A 20,521-nucleotide genomic window follows, 5' to 3' on the forward strand; every position below is an offset into this window, starting at 1 on the left:
CTCTCTCTCTCTCTCTCTCTCTCTCTCTCTCTCTCTCTCTCTCTCTCTCTCTCTCTTCACAGATACTGGAAGATCGCGAATCTGACTGAAGATTATCTCTCTCTCTCTCTCTCTCTCTCTCTCTCTCTCTCTCTCTCTCTCTCTCTACTCCACAGATACTGGGCGATCGACTGTAGACAAAGAGAGATAGTTTAAATAACGTGATAAAAGTCATTCAATTTCCTGCAACTCTGCCTGAAGTTATCTCTCTCTCTCTCTCTCTCTCTCTCTCTCTCTCTCTCTCTCTCTCTCAGATCTTCACAGATACTGGAAGATCGAATCTGACTGAAGATTATCTCTCTCTCTCTCTCTCTCTCTCTCTCTCTCTCTCTCTCTCTCTCTCCATATGACACGAGACGATCGCGACTTCTGTCCTAAGATGATTTTCTCTCTCTCTCTCTCTCTCTCTCTCTCTCTCTCTCTCTCTCTCTCTCTCTCTCTCTCTCTCTCTCTCTCTTCACAGATACTGGAAGATCGCGACTCTGACTATAGATTATCTCTCCCTCTCTCTCTCCATAGGTACGAGACAATCGTAACTTCTGACCGAAGATTCTCTCTCTCTCTCTCTCTCTCTCTCTCTCTCTCTCTCTCTCTCTCTCTCTCTCTCTCTCCTCAACAGATACTGGACGATCGACCGAAGATAAATTATTCTATTCCTTGCAACACTGACCAGAAGATTCTCTCTCTCTCTCTCTCTCTCTCTCTCTCTCTCTCTCTCTTTGCACAGTTCCCATCAACACTATAATATAACCGAAGATTCCCTCTCTCTCTCACACACTCTCTCTCTCTCCCAACAGATACTGGACGATCGACCGAAGCTTGGCGCGGAAACGTGAGAGGAGCGGCGGGAGTTATGGGCGCATCAAGCGGAATTTGCGCGAAAGAGGCCAACTCTTCGAGGACACGGAATTCACCACCACTGCGAAGTCCCTGTACCACAGCAGGAAGCCTCCCATGGGACCTTTCATCTGGATGAGGCCCCACGTAAGTACACTTACGAGGGAACTCTTTCACGCATGGGCGCATGCGCGGGCGCCCAAAGGCTACAAGCAGCGAATGAGGGCGCGATTTCTAAAGGAAATGGGAAGAGTGGGAGAGAGGGGGTGGAGAGGAATGTTGTCAAAATGTTTACTTTTATTTTTTATATTTTTTTTTGTGGTAGTGTTTGTGCGTGTTTGTGATGATTGCTGTTTTTAAAATGTTCTTAGATAATCATGAGAGAGAGAGAGAGAGAGAGAGAGAGAGAGAGAGAGAGAGAGAGAGAGAGAGAGTGAGGAATGTTGCAAAAATGTTGCTCCAGAAAATATTTATCATGTTTCTTTGACAGCGTTGTGTGATGACTGTTGATATAATTTAAGTTAAGTTAATCTTAGAGAGAGAGAGAGAGAGAGAGAGAGAGAGAGAGAGAGAGAGAGAGAGAGAGAGAGAGAGAGAGAGACTGCAAAAGTACGGTTGGGTTTTGTTGAATCAATTTAAGCTAATCTTAGATTTTCTTGTGGTTTCTTATTGCCTTTCAATTTATTGTTTATTTCCCTGTGTTATTTTCTATTTTATTTGGTCAGTAATGGTTTCGAGTGATTCTCGTACATGAAATATTATATACCTTGAACCCTTTTGAATGGATATGTGAACATATCATTAATATATATATATATATATATATATATATATATATATATATATATATATATATATATATATATTTATATATATATATATATATATATATATATATATATATATATATATATATATATATTTATATATAGTTATATATATATATATATATATATATATATATATATATATATATATATATATATATATATATATATATATATATATATATATATTATATTTAAATATATGTCTGCATTTCAACAAGCCCCGTCTCACCTAAGCCCAAAGCTTGCGCTGTCGTTTGCTCTGAAGCCGAGTAGCTTAGTAATCCTAAGTCGAATATATTCATCAACCCGTACCATAACAACTTAATAATGTTTCTATGGGTTGGGGGTTCTAGGATGCGGGGTTGGAGCGGGGAGGCGTTACTCCTTCTGTGAGGTTGTAATGGGGTTGTGGGGTGAATTTGGGGAGGTTATTCGTCCTCCATAGAAGGGGAGAAAGCGTACAAAGTGATTTAGGGACAGTCAGTACGCGTGTATGGGAAGATATGTGCGTGGGTGTGGGCGCTAGATAGGGGCGCTGAAACCAATGGGGGGAGAGAGAGAGAGAGAGAGAGAGAGAGAGAGAGAGAGAGAGAGAGAGAGAGAGAACACACACACAAACACACACACACATACATATATATATATATATATATATATATATATATAGAGAGAGAGAGAGAGAGAGAGAGAGAGAGAGAGAGAGAGAGAGAGAGAGAGAGAGAGCATTTGCTGTAATACACCAGCTTTATTTGTAATTCATTAAAACATCCATAAACACTGATTTCACAAAAGTAATATATATATTTATTTGTATATATATATATATATATATATATATATATATATATATATATATATATATATATATATATATAAATATAATGTACCCACACATATAAAGATAAAAAAGTATTCCCTTTAATAGGCTAAGTGAAAGAACCACCAACACAATGGACGTGCCTCGTGTTGAAGAAAGTCTCCTGTTGTTGAGAAATCAAGTAAATAGCTTTAAATTGATGGCCTGTTGGCGTCTAGGCCTAAAATGGAAAGGGGGGCTCGTTGGAGTCAACATGACTCTGCTGAACGTGCGTCATGTAAGGAGAGAGAGAGAGAGAGAGAGAGAGAGAGAGAGAGAGAGAGAGAGAGAGAGAGAGTTTCTGGTGAATGGTTTTCATCTGCGTGGGTGAGAATTAACTTATCGATGGCCCTCACCTGTTATTTATGATACGGTGGTATTAATTTTAATGGGGAGCTGTGCTCTCTCTCTCTCTCTCTCTCTCTCTCTCTCTCTTCGACAGAGAGATTCTCAGCAGTCGACCAACAGCCAGGGAGAATTTCACTGTACATACTTGTAGAGACACATAAAGTTTGGAGAGAATAAGTCTCAATCATTCCTTCCTCGTTCCAGGATCGAATACGGAGAGAGAGAGAGAGAGAGAGAGAGAGAGAGAGAGAGAGAGAGAGAGAGAGAGAGAGAGAGAGGTGTGTGTGTGTCTGAGGGAGACACAGACAGACTGAAATTAACCACGTGAGAGAACTGAATGTGTGATAGCAAGAAGGGAAAAGTTATTTTCGTGAGAGAGAGAGAGAGAGAGAGAGAGAGAGAGAGAGAGAGAGAGAGAGTCTAAGCACTCGAGAGAAATGTATGAGTGAGAGCAACAAAGAAAGTATCTCTGCGTGTCTGTTGTGAGAGAGAGAGAGAGAGAGAGAGAGAGAGAGAGAGAGAGAGAGAGAGGGAGAAAGGGGGAGAGAGATGAAATTAAGCACACGATTGAAAATATATGTGTGCTTGTTTGCTTGTTTGAGAGAGAGAGAGAGAGAGAGAGAGAGAGAGAGAGAGAGAGAGAGAGAGAGAGAGAGAGAGAGAGAGAGAAGGGAAATTACACATGATTGAAAATTAAGCACATGATTGAAAATATATGTGTGTGCTTGTTTGCTTGAGAGAGAGAGAGAGAGAGAGAGAGAGAGAGAGAGAGAGAGAGAGAGAGAGAGAGAGAGGAAATTAAGCACATGATTGAAAATATATGTGTGCTTGTTTGCTTGAGAGAGAGAGAGAGAGAGAGAGAGAGAGAGAGAGAGAGAGAGAGAGAGAGAGAGTATCGGACCCGAAAATATGTGAGGACTTGAAGAATGATCCAGGACCTTATCGAGAAGTACCAGGCATGGGCGGGAAATCGAGCGAGCGAGCTAGGGAGGAGAGGAGGCAATGGGCTTTACCAAATGGGCGCTAATGGGCGTACTGGCAGCTAATGGGCGTGCTATGGGCTAATGGTGCAATGCTGGATCGAGCGTGATGCGGGGTGGGCGTTGTGGGGTGGGAGGGGGCGTCTTTGGCGTTATGGGCCAGTTTTATGAAAGAGTGTTTGCACCTCTTATTGAGATAAGAGTTGGTTAGGTTAGGAAATAGATTTGTTTTTTGTTTCTGTAAAGGGAATTCGTTCATGCATTTGTACAAACACACACACATATGTATGTATGTATGCATGTATGTATAAATATATAATATATATATATATATATATATATATATATATATATATATATATATATATATATATATATATATATATACATATATATATAATACATACATACATAAATAACTGATCACTCTCTCTGGCCACCTGATTAGAATTGCATGTTGCGACACAAAAGCCATTTGTTGGAAAATGATATATGACCGGCATTCATCTGATCGCTGCAATTATTTATCAGATAATTACTGGATTCATACAACTTTACCCGCAATCAGTCGTACGTAATCTATTCCATTCAGTAGGTCGATGGTTTTTAATAGGCTTTTTATTTTATTCGGGATGATATGTATGTTGATTTTGCGATATTGCCTCAGAATGAAAAAATGCTTTAGAAAATGCGCGAATGAGCCCTATACACACACACACACACACACACACACACACACATATATATATATATATATACTGTATGTGTGTATGTGTATGTATATATGTATGTATATATGCTGTGAGTTCTATTCCAGCCAAAGTAAAGCACTCACGAGCTGTATAGAAACACAATAGCTTAAGCTTAAATAGAGTTGTATCCGTCTTAGTGGCGTAATGAGTTAGAGAGCGTCTTCACTAAACTTCACCTGTGAATAGGATCGAATCCTAAAAAGACTTGATAAAATATTATATTTTCGTAGGACCTGATGGCTCCTGCTTCTTCTTCTTCTTCTTCTTCTTCTTCTTCTTCTTCTTCTTCTTCTTCTTCTTCTTCTTCTTCTTCTTCCCGTAAATGAAAATCGTATCAGGAAGCTAATATAAACTCCTGGAGTCGCCTAACGCGGACATTAAATTGATAGGAAAGTGAGAAAGAAGAAGAAGAGTTTACAGAATTTTTAATATTCGGAGGCTTGTCTCTCCTTTATCAAATTTTCCTTTGTATTAGATTTCCTCGTGCAGAGATCATTTCCACTCTTGTTTTTCCCACCTATCTCCTTTCGTAAATATAATTTTCTTATTAAATTTCATTCTGCCGATGTTTGGGATTTTAAACCATCTCGTGTTAAATTTTGAGAATTTTGGGATGGTTCGGTATAATGTGTTAAGCCTTTTCATTTTAAAAGTTAAGCCAAGTCACCAGAGATGCTGAATTAGCAAATATTACCTCAGGTGTTTCTGTTGGATAAAATACTTGCAAGAAAAATACTTTTGAATTTGTATCTGTCATAATAATATCTCTGGAATTTTAACAGTTTATCTTTGCTGCAAATATTATATATTTCCACTCGGTTCAAGAGATTGTAATCTCACCAATAAAGATTATAAAATGGGATAAAAAAAATCACACAAACATGGAAATGTCAACAGGAGTTTGTCCACCTTTAATGAAATGAAAAATATTTATTTATAAATATCTATGATGGACTTGAAATCTGTATACAATATGATAAATTACGAAACAAAGGTCAAAGAAAAATACGAACATAAAATACGAGTAAAAAAATAACAAAATGAAAACCAGAAGGTTATATATATATACTAAAAAAATTGATTAATGCTTTGTGTAAGTAGGTGTATATGTGTGTGGGTATGCATATGAGTACACACACGCCTTAAATACATGTGACTTATGAATATGCCCAGCTATTAAAAGAGTACCAAAGTGAAAGTGAAGGAAAATGTATTTGAATATTTAAAAGGGTAAAATGAATGCCCAGAGGAAGCCTTTCAATAGGCCTATTAGCATATGGAGTCGCTCTTCCTGGTCGCAAATTCCTGAGATGTATGCTAGTATTGCACCAGCCCCGGTATTTTTTGCCATGCCCCTAGGTTAGGTTAAGTTAAGTAGGTTAGGTTAGGTTAGGTTAAGTTGAGTTGGGTTAGGTTAAACCTCCTCACGTAATTTGGGTGTGGGGAAACATAATGAGATTATTTTCAAGAAAATTCTGTGGTTAGTTTTTAAGATATGGCGTCCCGCTTTTTCCAGAGAAAGATCTCGGGACTCGGTTACTTCTCGGCAAAATGCTTCCGGGTCAAGATTTGGGGCAAATGAGTTTAAGTAAAGATTTTTGTGGACATTCCAGGGCTCTAACCTCCCACGATCTCCGCAGAGTCTGGTTCTCCGTGACTCTATGACGCTGCCTCTAATAAAGAGTTCTGATAATATTTGTTTGGATGGCCATTGAAGTGAAGGAGTTAAATAAAAACAAAGTGAATTAACACAATAATAAAAAGTAGATAAAAATTAACTTTTTAGGTTCCAGTTGCACAACATTCTCAGGGAGATTGTTCCTTTATTGTGTTTAGTTGGTATCTCCATTTCATTGTCAGCCAACAACGTTTTAGATTTTCCAACATCTGCAAAAGGTTTTAGAATTTTCAACATGTACAAAAGGTTTTAGAATTATTTTAATGTTTAACTTAGCATCATCCTCACCGTTATTTATAGATCTGGAATGAACTCTTAGTTCCAGGAAATATTTTCCAGTTATATTTATTCAGATGAAGTCCCAAATGATTATTTCTTGATAGAGTGATTTCAACCCTTGTTTTAATCAGTCATTATATTTTTACTTCTTAGAAGATTGAATGAATGGGATTCTTAGATTCCGGAAGGCTTTAAGTGTTTCCTCTGTGATTTCAAACAAGTATACGGATGAAAGATGTTGTATTTCTTATTGAATATGGTACAAATAATACAATTTGTATCTCAAAGCCCAGTAGTAGATGTTCCTGGCTTTTCCTCGTGACTTCACTTACTTCCGTAACATCACTCACGCGGGATAATTGATAAAGAAAACCTAATTTCCGGTGCTGAGGAAGAGTAATCTATTACATCCTACCTCTCACACCCTCTGTACACCCCCCTAAACCCCTCCCCACCTTTTCTATCCGCCAAGAGAAGAAAATATGAGAAAATGAGCGTCCCTCCAATGTTGACTGGTTGCTGACTCTTCTTCCTCTTCCCAATAGACGAAAGGGAAGCTAAACACGTCGTAACTTCCACTCTTTCTATATGTCCCTCTTCTTTCATATTGTCCGGAGAAGAAGAAGAAGAAGAAGAAGAAGAAGAAGAAGAAGAAGAAGAAGAAGAAGATGAAGAAGAAGAATTAGAATTCTCTGTCCATTCATGCCCTTAGAAAGGGGAAGAGGGAATGAAAGGTATACAAGAAAATAAAATAAAGTTAAGAGTCCTTCAAGCTTCTGAATCTCCTCCAAACTGGAAAGAAAAAAAAAAGAAGAAAATAAAGTTATCCATTCATTCCTGATTTCAAAAAAATGAAATAAACTCCTCCACTATAACTCCTCCACTATAATTAGCACCCTTTCTGATGAGCAAGAAGCAGAAGAATAAGAATAAGAAGAAGAAGAAGAAGAAGGAGAAGAAGTCTCCATCCATTCATGTCCTTAGAAAGGGGAAGGGGAGAAGAAGAGGGTGAAAGATTTCCCTCAGAACAAGCAAGCAAGCAAGCGAGCAAGCAGGCAAACACAGCTACGGAATTCTGGAAATTCCATTTCACGCTCCGGAGAGTCGAATGACTCTGTTATGTCAGCGGGAGGCTGTCTCTGACGCATGGGGTGCCCCAAGAGGCCATTGTTCCCCCCGTGTAAAATCAGGCCTTCGCTGTGTCAGCGGGAATTCGTCTGCTTGTCTCGTCTGTCTGTCTTTTAGGTCTGTTTGTCTTTGTCCGTTGTCTGTGTCAGCAACAACAAACACGTTTGTGGACGGGTTTGGCCTCGGGGGTCTTGCTACGATTCCAACGCACAAACGAACACAAACATAGCTTTTATTATTCCTGATTTAATATATGAATAAATGCATAGCCATGCATACATTCTCTAACGGTTCATTATGTAGAAACTATTATGTATGAAACTATTATATACATATATATATATATATATATATATATATATATATATATATATATATATACATACTCGTATTGAGAATTCTTACATAAAAACCGCACTGGCCCTCAATAGACGCAACCCGGTAAAGGTTAATCTGTCGTAGGAAAAGTCACGCTAATAGATCACGCTTTTTACCGTCCCGGGGCACCTTCAGGTCACGCTGGGTCAACGCTGCCCTGACCTTTGTTAATTTATGAATCTTTTCAGACCGGTAATTGCGAACACAATGGGACCCTTTGTGGAAACTGTGATATAATTACTTTCCCAAGCAGTAGAATGAAATGTTAAGATAGGTTTATATATATATATATATATATATATATATATATATATATATATATATATATATATATATATATATATTATATAAATATATATATATATATATATATATATATATATATATATATATATATATATATATATATATATATATATATATTAGCTGACCAACTTGGTGCTGCCCGGGAAAACTCTGAATGACAGTCTATGTGTAGGAGGAGGGGAAAAGGGAAAGGGGAGGGGGAGAGGGAAGGGGAAAGGGAAGGGGAAGGGGGGGAAATGGAGAGGGAGGGGTTTTGTGTTGACTGTGCGACTGACAGTTCTACTTTTTTATGAGAACGTTCACCCTTCAAATAGTCGTGGGTGAACTGACAGGTATTACTGTGGTTACTCGCCGTTTTATCCAGGTATTAATGTGGTTACTGTCCTTTATATCCAGGTATTACTGTGGTGACTGTCCTTTATATCCAGGTATTACTGTGGTGACTGTCCTTTATATCCAGGTATTACTGTGGTGACTGTCCTTTCTATCCAGGTATTACTGTGGTGACTGTCCTTTCTATCCAGTTATTACTGTGGTGACTGTCCCTTTTTCTGGGTGTCCAGTACTCTCTCTCTCTCTCTCTCTCTCTCTCTCTCTCTCTCTGTTTGTGTCTGATGTTTCAGCTTTTTTTTTTTTTATTGTACTCCAGCTCACTTTTTGTCCATCGACGCGAGTCCATGACTTATAAAAGCTCTGAAAACAGACGGGTCGTCACGATTATTGCTATGATTTTCCCCCAGACCTTAGAATTATTTCAGTCAGACTCTGACACTGACATTTTACGTGATGCGGAGAGTTCGTGCCACTTATTTCCACAAGGTGTATCTTCTTCTATATTTTCCTGACTATGACAATTAGTTCTGATATTGAACCTTCCCTCACATAGAGAAAGTGGAGTTTATTTCTTTCCAGCATTTCAAAAACCTTTGATGAGTTGCCTTCAGTTGCGTAAATGTTTACAAGAGCAAGTTAGTTTGTCTGATTGTGTAAAAAGGCTTTATACTCTTCGTTAGGAGAGTTTGGGTCTTTTGAATTGATTGTCTACCTTTTCAACCAAATTGTTATAAAAAAATAATTTTCAGTTATGACACTTCTTTGGAAGCTTGAGTTTCAAGTCAGTGGCCCCTGTGGTGGGCTTGTTCCATATGAATGGGGTTCATCCTCTGCACAATAATAATAATAATAATAATAATAATAATAATAATAATAATAATAATAATAATAATAATAATATGAAGGGAGCAGACCCTCTTTTATGCATGTTCTGTTAGAAAAAATGGCGGTATCAGTGGAACTGATTTCATACAAGGCCTTTTCAATTCTTATTATTCTTTTTTCTTCAAGGCTGATGTCTCAGCAGATATCAACCTTGCATGCAAAATAATAATAATAATAATAATAATAATAATAATAATAATAATAATAATAATAACCTTCCAAACTTAATCTCCTTTGAGTTACAGTAATATTTTGCTTTATTTAAGAGAATCTTACTGTTAACAACTCGTAGGTTTCTTTGATACCAGTTCACGTTTCTTCTCTGAGAATAATCCCGACTCTGATCTATCACCAGAAGAATTCGCGTCTTGATCGAGATTAGAAGTTACCTGTTATGTTTACATGCATGTTTTGATTTCACGCTAACAGATGGCGCTAGTGTACATTTCACTTTCAGCAGACGACAGACAATAACGTTCCAGAACACAGATAGAATTGATGCTGATAATTTTCCTTCTCGATGACGATGCTGCAATCTGCAATGGGCAAGAATAGTCATAGTTTGTTGGAGTAAATCATATTTGCTCATCCACCGGCGTATTTTATTGTAGGAAAAGGAGATATGGAAGCAGACTTCAAAACTCTGGCCGAGTCAAACTTGGCTGTACCGGAACACTGTCATGGCAATGATATTTTTGCATCTTTCGTCGCATACCTCACCAGCATTCTCTCTGCGGGACTGGGGACCGGAGGTGCGACCTCCCAGAGGTTTCAATAACAATGTTTAAAGAAGGCAGGCCGTTCCGACACGTGCAGGCGTCCCCAAATGATTTACCAGTGGATCTATTTCCAGTGGGCAAAGGGCTGAGGAATCACAGGTGAAGAATTCTAATTAAGGAAATTACCTTTGGGATTTTAACCAAGGTGTTCTGGGACCGAGAACGTACTGTCTTTGGCGTCCATAATTAATCAGGCAAAGATTCAGGTGTTGCAAAGGTGAGGTACAAATGGGTGTATGAGCGTGGCATGAATAATAAGTAAGAAATGTGCCGAAAAATCGAGTTTTCTGTACATCGTTTAATCAAGGTCACCGAAAATAGATCTATCTTTCGGTGGTCTCGGTATAATGCTGCATGAGCCGCTGCTCATGAAACTTTAACCACGGCCTAGTGGTGGCATGACCTATATCGTTGCCAGACGCAAGATTATGGCTAACTTTAACCTGAAATAAAAATATAAACTGCTGAGGTTAGAGGGCTGCAATTTGGTATGTTTGATGATTGGAGGGTGGATGATCAACATACCAATTTGCAGCCCTCTAGCCTCAGTAGTTTTTAAGATCTGAGGGCTGACAGAAATAGTGCGGACAGGAAAGAGCGCGGACGGACAGACAAAGCCGGCATAATAGTTTTCTTTTACAGAAAACTGATAAAAATGGAGATAGGGACATGGGAAAGGAGATAGGGAAAATAAAATGAGATAAGAAATAGGTATGTTGTCACACACACACACACACACACACATATATATATATATATATATATATATATATATATATATATATATATATATATATATATATATATATTATTATCGTTACTGTAAATTAGCTATGCTAAAGCCCATATTCACTTAACAGTTATGGTGTCTCCAGCATTAAAACAGTTCATAATTGTGATGCAAATTCAAATGACCAATTTTTGTTTTTGTTTCATTCCCGATGTGAAACTTCACCAGATCTTTTTCAAGTTCTTTTTGCTCGTTATTCTCATTAATTAATTTTTATGCAGATATGTGATTGCATAGAATTTTCAAGTCTTTAGCAGTTAAATGGGATTTGTTAAAAAGGATAATTCAGTTTGGGAAAATTTTCACTGATTAAATATCTTTTTTTTTTAGTGGAATACTTCAACCAAGATTTAGGTTAAAGGATAATTCACTTGTGAAAAATTTCACTAAAAAAAGAAAGTAATTTCATTACTTTCTTTTTTTAGTGGAATACTTCAACCAAGATTCAGGTTGAAGGATGATCTAATTTGTGAAAGTTTTCAGTGATTATTATTTTTTTTTTTTGTGGAATATTTCAAACAAGATTTAGGTTGAAGGATAATCTAATTTGTGAAAGTTTTCAGTGATTATTTTTTTTTAGTGGAATACTTCAACCAAGATTTAGGTTGAAGGATAATCTAATTTGCGAAAGTTATCTGTGATTATCGTTTTTTAGTGAAATACTTCAACCAAGATTTAGGGTGAAGGATAATCTAATTTGTGAAGGTTTTCAGTGATTATTTTTTTTAACGGAATACGTCAGCCAAGATTTAGGTCAAAGGATAATGTAATTTGTGAAAGTTGTCTGTGATTATTTCTTTTTTAGTGGATTCCCTCAACCAAGATTTAGTTTGAAGGATAATCTAATTTGTGAAAGTTTTCAGTGATTATTTTTTTTAGTGGAATACTTCAACGAAGTCTTATGACAAACGAAAAACTTTCAATGATTCAACCAAGCCTTGTGTCAAAGAATAATTCAATTTGGGAAAAATTTCAGTGATTACATTTTTTTTATAGTAGAATACTTCAGCCAAAACATACTTCTTAAATGGAATACTTCAGCCAAAGGATCATTCAAATTACGGAAAATATTAATTGATTAAACAGGTTTCTTTTTTTTTTTTTTTTTTTTTTTTAGAAATTTCATTTGCCACTTTTTCATGTTGGGTGATGCCAGATCACGAGATGAATCAAGTCAATCTCTCAAAAACAGAATTTCATTCTTGCTCTCCTTATTTCAAGAGGACGGGTCTTGTCGTCTCCTCCTCCTCCTCCTCCTCCTCCCTCCTCCTCCTCCTCCTCCTCCTCCTCCTCCTCCTCCTCCTCCTCCTCCTCCTCACCCTTTCATAAAAGCGAAACTTTCCTCACTGCGTTTTATTTCGAGGTGCTTCATTGCACTAAACGCCAACTTTTCCTCCTCCTCCTCTTCCTCCTCCTCCTCCTCCTCCTCCTCCTCCTCCTCCTCCTCCTCCTCCCTCCTCCTCCTCCTCCTCCTCCTCCTCCTCCTCCTCCTCCTCCTCCTCCTCCTCCTCCTCCTCCTCTTCCGGTCCTCGACGCAATTCCAACTTCATTCTAACTTATATATATCAGCTGGTTCCAATCTCCTCGACTTTTTTTTTGTGGGGTTGGGGGTTAGAAGTCGATCCACCCACTCGTTGAAAAGTCGACAAGCTGTCCCTTGTCAATAAAGGGATCATTGAGCTCGAGCCTTTGTCTGGAAGCTGTTTCTTGTGAGACGGCTTCCTCGTACTTGGAGTTAAGCTCTCCTGAAAAAAAAAAAAAACGTGAACAGAATTAAGGAGAAATAGACAATATCTGATACCGGCAAATTCATTTCTGGGACCCTTGTATGGTACAGAGGTCCTTTCCGTTTGTTCCCTTTATTTTGAGAGACTGTTGAAACACAAGCAGTACAAGCACACACATTTATACAAATACATACATACATACATACATATATATATATATATATATATATATATATATATATATATATATATATATATATATATATATATATATATATATATATATACAAACTCTGCAAGTTTGTCAATTCCTGCGATTTGATTTATTATGTTTACGCCTTTTAATAAAACACGTTCGAGCACCTTCTTCCCCCAGTCCTTACATAACTGCTTTGCAAGCAAAGAACATTTATCTATTTTTCACAAACAAAACGAGAACTCTCCCGACCTTTAACATAGCCTGTCCTTGCCTAGCTTAGCTGGAAAGTTCCTGCATCCATTCCTCCTACGCTACGCCAGGAATGAGAGAGAGAGAGAGAGAGAGAGAGAGAGAGAGAGAGAGAGAGAGAGAGAGAGAGAGAGAGAGCTAAAGAACGCATCGTAACGAGAACCAAGATCTCCATCAAAGGCGGAATCACATCAGCAGCGCCGGGCGCGTTCTGTTTGTTCGCCCGACTCAAAATGGCAAATACAATCCGACGCGACATCTTTCTCCTCCCGGACAATCACTCTGGCAAACATGGCCGAAGGAAGTCGCCCACCCCTAACCCCCTTCTCCACCCCTCCACCGCCCCCTCCCTTTCAAACAACCAACACCGTCGCCGACTCATTTGCATAAGACGACTTTGAAAGGGATAATTTCTCCTCGCTTGTGAGAGGTTTCGGAGCAATGGCTTCTGCGTTTAATCCTGTTTCATGCGTTTGTGTCTGTACTTGAATATATATATATATATATATATATATATATATATATATATATATATATATATAGATATATATATATTGATATATATATATATATATATATATATATATATATATATATATATATATATATATATATATATATATATATATATATATATATATATATATATATATTATATATATATATATATGTAGAATCTGTTGATCATTTTTACCAGATACATACGTAATTGTTGTAACAGCCACAATGCCCTCTTAACTTCTCGAATTCTTCGCGCGCTTTTTTGGATACGCTTGTCACTACAAAGCCTTAAGATCCAAGTGCGAGAAATGTGCAGAAATTATGATGTCCGGTAGCGGGAAACGAACCCGGGTCCCCTAATCAGAACGAGGTACCATTGTCGACCTGACCACAAGAAGGATAAAATGTCTATAGTCCCTCGTACGTACATATACCTGTCGTTTTGGGGGTGATTTTGTAGGATATATGAAGTAGGAACCAGCGATTTCAAACTGCGTTTCATTTTATTTATTTGAACTGAAGTGGTTGATATCCACTACACTTTACTTTTTATCTGTGGTCGTTTCTCGAAAATTATAAATTGCTATTTTTTCTTTGATTTTACCTATTCCTCCACCTGCTTTCAATAATCATTTTTATCGTCCAAATTATTGGTAAGATTGCAATTGCTTTTTTGTGATTTTCTGTAATTCTTGGTATTTGTGTCTACCAACGAAAGATTAATATTTTATCTATGTTTACTCTCTGGGGTAAACAGATAAAATTTCCATTTTTTTTATTGGTTTTTCCTATTCCTTTGCCTACTTTCAATAATTATTTTCATTATCCAGATTATGGGTAAGATTACAATCGCTTTTTGTGACTTTCTCTAATATTTGGGATCTGGGTCTGACAGTGTAAGAATGAATATTTTATTTATAGCCATTTCTTGAAATGATAAGTTTCCATTTTAGTTTTCTGTAAAAGAAAACTATTGTGTCGGCTTTGTCAGTCCGTCCGCACTTTATTCTGTCTGCACTTTTTCTGTCCGCTCTCAGTTCTTAAAAAACTACTGAGTCTAGAGGGCTGCAAATTGGTATGTTGATCATCCACCCTCCAATCATCAAACATACCAAATTGCAGCCCTCTAGCCTCAGTAGTTTTTAGTTTATTTAAGGTTAAAGTTAGCCATAATCGTGCTTTTGGCAACGATATAGGTCAGGCCACCACCGGGCCGTGGTTAAAATTTCATGGGTCGTGGGTCATACGGCATTATACCGAGACCACCGAAAGATAGATCTGTTTTCTTTAGCCTTGAATTGTAGGCTGTACAGAAATCTCGATTGCGCCGAAGAAACTTGGGCGCATTTTTTACTTGTTTTATTGGTTTTACCTATTCCTTTTCCTGCTTTCAGTAATTATTTTTGTCGTCCAAATTATGGGCAACTATCACTTTTTGAATGAATGCGACCAGTATTCCTGTAGCGTAAAAATGGCCATTGGAATTATAATCATACGAACCTGATAATGTCAAAAAAATTAAGCAGTGTAAACTAACACTATAAAATGGCATTGAATTAACATGATTTTGATGAAAGCTGGGACTAAATTAGGTCTAAATTTCTAGTAAAAAGTTCTAATCTGCAATTGAAAGTATCATAGAATCAAAGTAATTCGAGAGATCAGTTGACGTTATCGAAAATCTTGTCTTAATTCCAGTTATTGTCTTGAAAGTTATAATCATAATGGCGTCCAAGAATGGCAACTTGAATATGTCAACATATCTGAAGATATAAGACAAATTTAAAAGATGAAGTGATACCACGGCAATAAGATAAATTAAACCCAAACACAATTTAGAATGTCGGAACAGAAACCGAACTGAAATGAAAAGAGGCAAAAATGAAAACAGAAGAGTTATGAAAAGAATATACTGACACACCAATCACACTCCCAACCGCGACGAGCTAAAGGTAGTCTATCCATCACTAATTACCTATGACCCCTTTCTTTTCTTAGCATGAAAGGGAAAAGGTTAAAGGAACCTTTTTACAGTTAATGTCACTTATTGTTTATCAGGGGAAGAAAGAGAAGGTGTAACAGAAGAAGAAGAAGGAGAAGAAGAAGAAGAAGAGCACCTGAAGTCTCTCTTTTCTCTGTGTGTCTCTCTCTCTCTCTCTCTCTCTCTCTCTCTCTCTCTCTGTCTCTCTCTCTCTCTCTCTCTCTCATTCTGTCTGCCGTGCCGTTAGGTTCCCCAGAGGCTGTTGACTCGACTTTGCCTCCGGGCTAAACATTGACTCCTGTCTCACACAGAATAATCATGGCTGGTGGGGACTTGGAGGGGGTGGGATAATGGGATGGGAACGGGGGTCATCTATGAGAGAGAGAGAGAGAGAGAGAGGTTTTAAACAGGGAGCAGTTTGGTGGTCGAAACCTGAGGGGCAGGGGGAATGGGAAGAAGGAATAGTGGGGGGAGGTGTTATCGTCTGGGAATATAATATGAACCCTGTAGGAAAACTCATCCACTGGGCTGGAGACTGACTGTCATTGTTGACACGTCAGGTCTTTGGGAAAGTGGAGAACCTTTAGGGAAAGAGATCCAGTTGCGAGGTAACTGTGATCAGTATCAGAGACCGTAGTTGCCGAGGTGTTTTGAACAGCGTAATGTGACGCAACCCATCTCCTAACAAACCTCTCACGTTCTGTTAGTTAAGCAGACTAGCTGTTATTTCCAAGACAGTATAAGATGTTTAAATGGGCTCACATTCTGGTTAATTTTTTTTACGCAGGCTATCTGTTATTTCAACGGAAGTATAAGTCACTTACAAGTGCTGCACATAGCTTCTGGGCTCTTGAATAAGGTAAAAATCCAAGTTTTTGAAGGAGGAATCGTATAAGAAACCTTTAAAAAACCACAATGAGAGTCAACACTTTTTCCATCTCTATAAAAAAGTTATACTGAGACTCAGTACTTTTTCCATTCTCTGGAAAGGTAGAACCTATGCAAAACGACATTGAAAAGGGCCTCCTGGCACACTGAGAGTCAATACTTGTCCCATTCTGTGTAAAAAGTTACAATGAGAGTCAATGCACTTCTTAAGGTGTGGTCGTGCTATTTCCATTCCCTGAAAAGGTAGAAACTATGGAAAACTACTATTCTCATTATCTGGAAAGGTAAAAACTAAGGAAAACTACTATTCCCTTTATCTGGAAAGGTAGAAACTAAGAAAAACTACTATTCCCTTTATCTGGAAAGGTAGAACCTAAGAAAAACTACTATTTCCATTCTCTGGAAAGGTAGAAACTCAGGAGAAATACTATTCCCATTCTCTAGAAAGGTAGAAACTAAGAAAAACTACTATTCCCATTCTCTGGAAAGGTAGAAACTAAGGAAAACTACTATTTCCATTCTCTGGAAAGGTAGAAGCTAAGGACAACTACTATTTCCATTCTCTGGAAAGGTAGAAGCTAAGAAAAAGCTATTATTTCCATTCCCTGGAAAGTTGAACCTAAGAAAAACGACCCTGGAAAAGATCCCCTGGAACTGGAAGAGTTACTGTAGAAACGAATCGACAATCTACCCTCTGGGAATATCACAAAACCTATTCGTTTCAGCATCAGTATAATGACAATCATCATTACCTCCGCGGTTAAGAGGGAGCAATTACCCACAGATGGGGTGGGGGAGGGGTGGGCGGGGTCGTTTGCTTCCAGGTTACCCCCTACCAGCTCTTCTCAGAGACTGGCATACGATACCATGGGAATAAATTGGTCCAGGAAATGACTAAACAGATGCCTTCAAGTTTGAAATGCATGATTGTACTCAGTCCATTGAAGAACTTCTGATCTGACCCCAGGCTAAACGCCTGATGAATGATGCACCAATCGTGGCTAAATAAAGATGCGATGAGAGATCTTAAATCCGGGTTGCTGAGCGGGGTTAATGATGATCACAGAGTGAGGAGAAGAAGCTCGATTGGTCTTGCATTGCTAAGAGGGATAATGAGGAAATAGATAAAAGGCGGAAATATTTTATGAATGTTGGGGAAATTGATAAAACGAAGATGGTGAGCTGTGAGAAAGATTAAAGTAGAAGATAAATTCATTGTTTATATGTTACAGAACTAGACAATAACAAAAGCAACATAATAATTACAAAACGAATTTTTTAATGTTGGATGCTTTGATAAACCGAAGATGCTTAACTGTGAGAAAAACTAAATCAGGGATAAATGCAATGTTTGTATGTTGCAAAACTAAACAACAACAAAATAATTTAATGAAAGGAAGACATTGAGTTATTAGAAAACTTGAAATGGAAGATAAATTCAGTGTTGATGCTAAAAAACTAAACAACAACAAAAACAAACAAGTAAAAAATGCGTCGAAGTTTCTTCGGCGCAATCGAGTTGTCTGTACAGCTGCTACAGCGTATAATCAAGGCCACCGAAAATAGATCTATCTTTCGGTGGTCTCGGTATAATTCTGTGTGAGCAGCGGCAATTGAAACTTTAACCACGGCCCGGTGGTGGTCTATCCTATATCATTGCCAGAGGCACGATTGTGGCTAATTTTAACCTTAAATAAGATAAGAACTACTGAGGCTAGAGGGCTGCAATTTGGTACGTTTGATGACTGGAGGGTGGATGATCAACATACCAATCTGCAGCCCTCTAGCCTCAGTAGTTTTTAAGATCTGAGGGCGGACAGAAAAAGTGCGGACGGAATAAAGCGCGGACGAACCGACAAAGCCGGCGCAATAGTTTTCTTCTACAGAAAACAAAAACAAATAACTTTAAAACGAGACTAAGGTCAAACATACACTTTCCCCTTGCCCACTAATTGCCCATTAGAAGATCAGCTACTCACTTACCATTCGGTCTCATAAGAGAAGCAATCGGAAGTAATTACAAAAACGCAATGGAGGGAGGATGATCTTCCCAGAGTGTTGTCATTATCGATGCCACAGGTGTGTGAGCCCCTAGGGTAGTGCCCTTGGCAAGCTGGGTAAATTTAGAACGTTGAAATTGATTTGTGTACTGATTTACTGAGATAATTGTCAGTTTTATTCAGGGCAAATTTTTATTCAGGTACAAATATGTTTTTGTGTGTGTGTGTCAGTAATGATTTGTAGATTTTAATTATATATATACAATCGATATGTTGTTAATGACATATAGATATATATATATAGAGATATATATATATAGAGAGAGAGAGAGAGAGAGAGAGAGAGAGAGAATTCTACAGAATAAATAAGGGGACAAAACTAATCGCGCCTCAGTCGTTTACCTGAATAACTTTTTGTTTATAATTTTAGATGACAGGATAAATTTTTCTCTCTCTCTCTCTCTCTCTCTCTCTCTCTCTCTCTCTCTCTCTCTCCATTCAAAAAATCAGCGAAGAAATCCCACTTCCAGCCTCATTCATTAAGTCCCTGACCGGAACCTTTTATTCACACCGAATTTCATTCAAGCTCGGCAAAGCTGCCCCATGCCTTCCTTCCTCACCCCCGCCCCCACCCCCGCCCCCAGGGCTATGGGAAAGAAAGAAAAACCTCCTGCGTGAGGTTGAGGAATTCCAGGAGTCACCAAAAGGGCGCCGGGAAAGGGCACGAGAGGGGAAGTGAGCAAAGAGCGAAAAGAAAAAAAAAGGAAAACATTTATATTCTTTTTTTTTTTGTCTCTCTTTCAAAGCGGTTCGGTGTGAACCCCTCCTTTGCTCGAAGTCACCGTTAACCCTTTGAAAGCTTCGAAGTCGCTCGGTGTTTAGGTGTTGGCAGGTGAATCGACTTCCTCATAGCGCCACATAGCGCCACATAGGGCCACATGAAAAACGCCAGTGTTCCTTTAAGAGTGGTCGCTCGCATGGGCAGGGAATGGAGCCTTCGTTTATACAGTTCACGCATGAGAAGGCATATTGATTCCCTTGGGTACATAAGCACATGACATGGGAGATTTGAAGTCTCTCTCTCTCTCTCTCTCTCTCTCTCTCTCTCTCTCTCCTCTCTCTCTCTCATGATCTCCTTTCCTCTTCAAACAAGAGCATGTATGACACAGAAAAACCCACAGATTTATACCCTGCATGAATTACAAGTCATGTGACACTTAGGTGAGGAATACATTGCTAGTCTTCAAGATTCAGTAAATAGTTACAAAGTTTGTTGCATCACTGTGTTTATATGAACTGTCAATGCTATGACATTCACATATATCAATTAACATTCTGAGTCGTTAAGTATTGGATGAACTACAAATGCTAATTAAATAGGATTTAGGTGCTAGATAAATCCACATTTTCTGAGGATTAAGTTCTATGTATATTGTACAAGCAAGGGGATTTAGGTATTATCTAAATTGTAAATTCTGAACGTTTGGACGTTAGATGAACTGGCATCCCCTTCGGTTTGGTTGGAACGTGAACTGAAATTCTGTTATCAAGATCCTTCGACGGAGAATTATCTCAATATTGATTAATAATAACCAAAAGAATAATGAATTTTTAACTCTTCAATATTTGTCATATAAATAGAATTACAGTCATTCTTTAACCTGTCAAATTAAAATATGAACGTCCTCATATATGAGACAGGTCATGACCTCAGCGGAAACAATGGAGTTTTTAATATTTGATTTATAAGTACTTTTGCACTAAAATCTCATAGTATT

At 38.0% G+C, this 20,521-nt stretch overlaps 1 protein-coding gene across 4 annotated transcripts in view; it reads left to right on the forward strand.

Moving 5' to 3' along the window:
• The window catches only part of LOC136837101 (calpain-9-like), a 296,927-nt gene that overhangs the window by 215,214 nt on the left and 61,192 nt on the right, over positions 1 to 20,521 (forward strand). For all 4 annotated transcript variants that reach the window (XM_067101715.1, XM_067101718.1, XM_067101717.1 and 1 more), the window contains one exon: positions 837 to 1,023. In XM_067101715.1, the coding sequence (XP_066957816.1) occupies positions 837 to 1,023 (187 nt within the window). The remainder of the gene's footprint in view (positions 1 to 836; positions 1,024 to 20,521) is intronic.

The sequence above is a fragment of the Macrobrachium rosenbergii genome, chromosome 57 (genome assembly GCF_040412425.1).
Source record: "Macrobrachium rosenbergii isolate ZJJX-2024 chromosome 57, ASM4041242v1, whole genome shotgun sequence".
NCBI classification, from domain to species: Eukaryota; Metazoa; Arthropoda; class Malacostraca; order Decapoda; family Palaemonidae; genus Macrobrachium; species Macrobrachium rosenbergii.